Source organism: Priapulus caudatus, unplaced genomic scaffold, assembly GCF_000485595.1.
Source record: "Priapulus caudatus unplaced genomic scaffold, Priapulus_caudatus-5.0.1 Scaffold2092, whole genome shotgun sequence".
In the NCBI taxonomy this organism is placed as follows: domain Eukaryota; kingdom Metazoa; phylum Priapulida; class Priapulimorpha; order Priapulimorphida; family Priapulidae; genus Priapulus; species Priapulus caudatus.
The window spans coordinates 22,277-29,069 of NW_014579153.1; the positions used below are offsets into that span (position 1 = coordinate 22,277).

At 46.6% G+C, this 6,793-nt stretch overlaps 2 protein-coding genes across 2 annotated transcripts in view; both read right to left on the bottom strand.

The window, feature by feature from the left end:
• Nucleotides 1-903: 903 nt before the first annotated feature.
• LOC106818211 lies at nucleotides 904-2,538 on the bottom strand. Its single transcript, XM_014822935.1, has 3 exons — nucleotides 2,246-2,538; nucleotides 1,828-2,007; nucleotides 904-1,413 (listed from the first exon to the last, which is right to left on the bottom strand). Exons 1-3 carry the CDS (start codon nucleotides 2,392-2,394, stop codon nucleotides 1,215-1,217), a joined length of 528 nt encoding a protein of 175 aa, XP_014678421.1. The 5' UTR covers nucleotides 2,395-2,538; the 3' UTR covers nucleotides 904-1,214.
• A 631-nt stretch (nucleotides 2,539-3,169) lies between these two features.
• LOC106818210 (neuron navigator 3-like) overlaps nucleotides 3,170-6,793 on the bottom strand; it is a 4,241-nt gene continuing 617 nt past the window's right edge. The window contains 2 exon segments of the mRNA XM_014822933.1: nucleotides 3,170-3,250; nucleotides 3,708-3,831. Coding sequence (XP_014678419.1) covers nucleotides 3,197-3,250; nucleotides 3,708-3,831 — 178 coding nt within the window. The 3' untranslated portion in view covers nucleotides 3,170-3,196.

Here is a 6,793-nt window from a genome sequence, read left to right on the forward strand (position 1 = left end):
TATGATATTTATTAAACCAAATCCACCCATCACCGTACACTTCGATAAACCATGCGACTTCCTCGCGAGACCGCCCCGTCCGAAACCGATAACGTTCACTCTAACAATGCTCCACACCATCTATAACGTTTCCTCTAATCATAATCCCAACCATCTATAACGTTCACTCTAACCATGATCTAAACGACCGAGAATGTTCACTCTGATCATAATCAAAAACAACCGATAACGTTTACTCAATAAGTAACAGTACTGCGTAAGTAACTGACATAGAAAGGAAACCATATTTACGTATATGTCATAGCTGGTTGTTGGTTCGGCTCGACCGTCGCACTGTCTCTCCTGTACTTGCTCCCTCCTCTCTGTTCTCCTAGCTTATTTATATTCTCTACCCCCTGTGTGACCCGGCTCTCCTCCGGTCGATGGGCGTACCTGTCCTCTCCCTTTGTCTCTCGTCCTGCCTCTGTTGTTCTACTTCGAACTAGGTTAGTGATATCACGTACCACCCTCGAACGGCTGGCACTGCCCGGTGTCGGTCAGTTATGTAACGGCCGTTCCAGCTCGGACCGATACTGGGTTACAGTATCAATTATTGACCTATCAATCAAAGTCAATATCACGTCCTGCTCAAATATTGTTGCTTGTTCGGTCAAGCCAGACCAGTTTATCCGTGTTTCTCACTCGTGTACGCATCACACAGGCATACGCACACACCAAATTAGTTAGTATTGCGGCTATTGCCTTATAGGTGTCAGCTAAGCACTCTGTGCTGCTAACTACTAAGTAATGCTCATGCATCAATACGTGTGGAATCCGCGAACTTGTAACACAAACATCGAGCAAACCACTTACTTGGTTTCTTCAGCCGACACCCATGCACGCGTAATGAATATTGTCTGAGAATAATGTGAATAGTGAATGTTTAATTGTCAATAAGAATTGCATACGGAAAATTTATCGGGATGACCATAACCAAAATAACTAATCGCATAAGGAATTACATGATTTTCTGCAATAGATAATTTCAAGAGCGTATTAAGTATAATAACCTAACTTAATACGCTCTTGATAATTTCGATAATATTATGTATTTGGAGGGTAGTTCGTATTAGCATCTTATTTTCTAATCTACTGAGTCGATTATCTTAATCGGTACGTATTAATCCAGATCGTCAAGCCGAGTTACGAATGATACAGTGATTGAAATATGTGCACTACTTAGTGCAGACAGCACAGGTGATCTCCCGTCCATTCACGTAGTTTGGACATGGCAGTGACCCGCAGTGAGCCTCCACGGGGTACCACAGACCTCCGTCCTCGTTTCCATCTCCCGACGAATTCACCTCTGGATCCTCATCCACGCACACGAAGTTTGACCGACCCTTGTGGCTGTTGTGCGACGACATGAGGTAGCTGGAGCATACAAGGGCAAATATTAGGATTATCCATTGCAGTGAATATCGCAATATTTTATGCAGTTGCTATAAGCAAGTAAATGTGAACATCTGCTATTTCGACGCGGTAGTAAACAACACTAGCAGCAACATTCACGCTGCCGTCACCTTTATCGCTACCAGGTACGAACTTGCAATTTGTCGCCAGCGAGACATAACACGTGTATTCATGTATAGCAAGATGTTAATTTATTGATTACTCGTCTAGTCTGTCCATACCGATCAGTCTATTGTCATATATTTTTAATAGTGGTTGTTTATTTTAGTGTTCCTCACCCATTAGCCCAGTATTATACGTATTAACAAGCCATAAACTATAGTTTCTGGGCTCTTGATAATATTATTATTAGTAGTATACTCGAATCTTCCATACCCATGGTATTCTAGTGACCAACTCGGAGGGCATGTGTTCCAGGCAGGGATCATTTGTTCGCTGGCACGATCGGGTACACGGCACACTGCGCACACAGCGTTCTGATCGAGTAACTGCTTGCCTGATAGAGGACTCGACAGGAACGGGTTGAATGTATTGACTTGGTATTCCACTCCATACCTACCGCGATTGAAGATTTGACGCGATCACAATCCATAATACATTTAAAGCCGTAGCGTCGGCCTACTTTTTCTGACACGAATAAATGGCGTTTAAAAGTTTCACACTTTTATGCTCGTGTGCTCGCTCGCTCGCTTGCTCATTTATGCACTAATTCCGTGACTTAATCACTCATTAACTCATTAATTCATTCACTCATTCATTCGTCTCGGAAATAAAACAAACGTCTAGGACTTACATGTAACTGTTTGACTGGAATCCATCTTGGAACCTGCCCCACTGCGGGACTGAGGGGAGACATTGGTAGTTCCCACCTCCCCCGTGGCGCTCGTAGTAAGCACTGCCTACCACGCCTAATCGATGCATGTAAAAGTATCGGCATGTCATTCCCTCAATCAATTTTTATATATTGTACGCTGATTGGAAGGAACTGCAGTTTCTACCGAACGCGTGTCAATAAAGAACCGTTGTTTGAACTAGTTCCTGGGGGAAGATTGCATTTTCGTGCTTCGGCTCGGTAATAACAATGGAGGGGCGCGGTTTATTTTGCCGGACGCTCGTAGGTGAGCAGCTTTTTTGCATAGTTTGTTGGAGATGTCCACTCCAACAATGAGTTTTTCATTGCTGACGTTCTCAGTCACAGTGTAGACGCACTGCGAAGCCGGTTGGAAGGGCGTCCGACCTGCACCGGCCCACAGCGGTTTGTTGTACCTGCTGTCCCCTTCGACTCGTAGGGCGAGAGGTCGCGCGATTCATTCCATGCTCTTACACGACCTCGTACCAAGCCCATGTCCTTCCAGTTTAGCTCGGCTATTGCCATGCCAACCTTGTTCGTATTTTCTTGCATGCTCGACTCGCCAGGCGGAGGCACGTTCATCGATCCGAAAATGCGCCGCATGCCTGCACAGCCGAGTTGCGTCGACATGAGGCCGACGTGCATGCCGACGTTTGGCGCTGCGGTTCTTCGTCCCCTGCATTACGATGGCACTTCGTCGTAAAGTTTGTGCTTTGGCGACTTGTACGAGCACGCTTCGCACCTCAGCGCCTCGCACCAGACCGCTCCTCTATGCTCCTGTGCGTCTTCGTCCCACACGAGGTCTCCGTCGGACGGTGGCCGGCGTGCTCCCGGAACAACTGGTTCTACATCTGCGCCAACTTCGCTCTGTTGTATAGCCGGTTGTCTCTCAGGTCAGCCCCGCCCTCGCTCTGTAGGGTCTTCCCAGATCACACACCTTCCGTACAGCTGCAACGTACGCAACGAAGGCATGCGTTAATTATACACGCGTAAGTTATCAGCCTTTGTTTTTGGACGTACGTAGAATGTTCGACTCTGTACATGATGCGCATGCAATGTGCGAAGTAACGTAGGTATATCGTACATACGTGGCATGGTATCAACCAATGGGGAAGGGGGAGGGGGGATTTCCATAGGTAAACTTTGCACATGATCATCATCGTGTGATCATCATCGTGTGCATGTGGTTCATCAATCAATCAATCAATCAATTCATTCAACCAATTTGAATCAAATTCGATTCACCGTTATCGACACGAGGTGTTGCCACATGAAACCGTATTTATTTGCAGAGGACAGTAACCTCGGAAGAGAAATGTCAGCAAACAACAGTAAAGTCAGATAACAGAGGGCCCGGGGGTATAGAGCAGGTAGTATATCATGTGTCTAGAAGCGCGTAACGTACCTGCAAGCCCTCACGCACTGCCTCCAGCAGGTAGGGCACGACCGAGTAATTCCACAGGTCTGTGAACCAAACCTGTGCACCAGATACCTCCATCGGGCAGGAGAGAAACAGACGCGGGCCTATCACAAATAAAATAGCATTGAGTCATTAGTGTCGGCGAAGATTTTTAGACTATTTAAAAATTACTTCCTCATTCAGCAAAACTTGTCTGTAATCAAGAGACAATCAGTTAGCAGGTACCACTATAGGGTACGGGTAACAGTGTATACACGCGCACGCACGCACGCACGCACACTTACATGTAATGTGAAAGCAAGTGTTAATTTTGCCGATACATGTACACTAACATATGAGAACGTGAGCGTAAGCATAACGTGATACTTTTTCAAATACATGTACGTAACATCCATACGTACATTCGCCTTCTCCCTCTCTCAGCCCCCTCTCTCTCCTCCTTCCTCGTTTCCTCTTTTCTCGCTCTCCTCCCCTCTTTGCTCTCGTTCTCTCTTTCTCTCTCTGCCGGGAGAGAGGGGGTGGGGCGCGAGGAGCAGGATAGGAGAGGAGAAGAAGGAGAGGAGAGGCGGCAGAAGAGGAGAGGCGAGGAGGAGAGGTGGCGGAGGAGGAGGAGAGGAGGAGGAGAGGAGGAGAGGAGAGGAGGAGGAGAGGAGGGGAGGAGGCGAAGAAGAGAGATGAGAGGAGAGAGAAGAGAGAGAGAAGGCGAAGAAGAGGGACGAGAGGGAGAGGGCGAAGAAGAGAGATGAGAGGAGAGAGAGAGGGACGAGAGGGGAGAGAGGGAGAAGGTGAAGAAGAGAGATGAGAGGGAGAAGGCGAAGAGGAGAGACGAGAGGGGAGAGAGGGAGAAGGCGAAGAAGAGGGACGAGAGGGAGAAGGCGAAGAAGAGAGATGAGAGGAGAGAGGAGAGAGGGAGAAGACGAAGAAGAGAGAGGAGAGGGGAGAGAGGGAGAAGGCGAAGAAGAGAGGAGAAGGAGGGAGAAGGCGAAGAAGAGAGGGACGAGAGAGAGGAGAGAGGGAGGAGGCGAAGAAGAGAGATTAGAGGGGAGAGAGGGAGAAGGCGAAGAAGAGAGATGAGAGGAGAGAGGAGAGAGGAGAAAGAGGGAGAAGGCGAAGAAGAGAGATGAGAGAGGGAGAGAGGGAGAAGGCGAAGAAGAAGAGAGAGGATAGAGAGGGAGAAGGCAAAGAAGAGAGATGAGAGGAGAGAGAGGAGGCGAAGAAGAGAGAGGAGCGAGAGGAATGAGAGGGGAGAGGGATATGACAACATTCTATCAGTAGAACTCATTAAGAAATAGGAAGAAGCCCCCTTGCACGTAAGGTCCCCGCTGCATATACCAGTCAGTACCGATTCACATACTATACGTTTTTGTGACCGGACATTGTGATGGATGCCGGCGATATCTTGAACCCTGCATTAGACATTGGACAAATCGTAGGAGAGTCTTGTTACATTGGAAGAGTTGCGATACTCACCCAACGGTCAGCGTCGTGAACAGCCTAAGCTACTATCATATTACATTACAATTCATTACATTACATTACATAACACTACATTACATTACATTACATCACATCACATCACATCACATCACATTACATTACATTACATTATATAAACGTATTATTGTAATCTGATGCGGCAAGTGTAAATCGTCCTAAACATACACATACGTACACGCGACGTCCTATAAAAGCGTTCAGTAATTCGCACGAAATCGATTAACCTAGATACCCTCGTGCTTATTTCACATGTGCGATGTATACTCGTGGTCCCGGTATGTCCAAGATCCTCGGTTTTACCGACATTCCAGCGGAGTTCAATGTCTCTCTATTGAGGACTGCAGCCAACCCCAACGCAGTGTAGCCTACTCCTCCACGGTGAGAATAATTGGCCGCTCTAACAATCCTACTCCCGTGTATTGCTATCAAATGCGTAATCACACGTGGAAAAGACATCTTGACCGTCATGTTGAAATTTCGTGTGGCAATAATGAACACAGATGCATTAGAGTCAAGCAAAAATCTTTTGTTGTAAAATGGGGCCTCTATGCTCAGTAGAAAAGGCAGGGCGCTGTGATCGCAGTGGTGTCAGAATTTTTAAATTCTTTTAGAGATTAGACATAATGCTATGAAAATAACAACAAATAATGACAGCGAAAAATAGTGCATTAGCGATTATTATTATTTTGAGAAATTTTACATAGGTCTAGGGTGAGCATTAGGTGATTCCGCATAGAGATATTAAGCCACCATCACAAACAAACTGTTGCCCCCTACTTAAACTATAAGTACAGCTGAGAGGGTCTATGTCCCCCAGGGTACTGCCGGAACGTACCCTGGGTACGGTCCGGTATACCGGAACGTATCCTGGTACCAGAGCATATAAATCAACGTGATTTATATGCTCTGCTGGTACTATCTAATATGCCGGACCGTACCTCGCCTACTCCAAGAATAAGAGGGGCGAGAGAGGGAGAAGGCAAAGAAGAAGAGAGAGGAGAGAGAGGGAGAAGGCGAAGATGAGAGGAGAGAGAGGGAGAAGGCAAAGAAGAGAGGAGAGAGAGGGAGAAGGCAAAGATGAGAGGAGAGAGGGACGAGAGGGGAGAGAGGGGAGAGAGGGCCCCCTTGCAAAAATTTAAGCAATCCACAAGCAATCCACAAGCGATCAAATAAGCACTCAATGGTGCAGAGGATCGCTTATCTGATTGCTTATTAAGCAATCAGGACCGATCATTGATTACTTAATAAGCAATCAGGACCAATCATCAATTGCTTGGGACCGATCATCGATTGCATAATAAGCAATCGGGATCGATCTTCGATTGCTTAATGAGCCATCGGGTACCGATCATCGATTGCTTACCCGATCAGTCCCGATTGCTTATTAAGTCCCGACGATCATTTAAGCTATCCTCTGCACCATTGAGCGCTTATTTTAAGCAATCATTGATCTCTTGATCAGTCCCAAGAGATCGACGATTGCTTATTCATCATGACGAAATCCAGGTGCTCTCAGGACCATCGCTGATCATTTAAGCAATCAATGATTGCTTAAAATAAGCGCTCAATGGTGC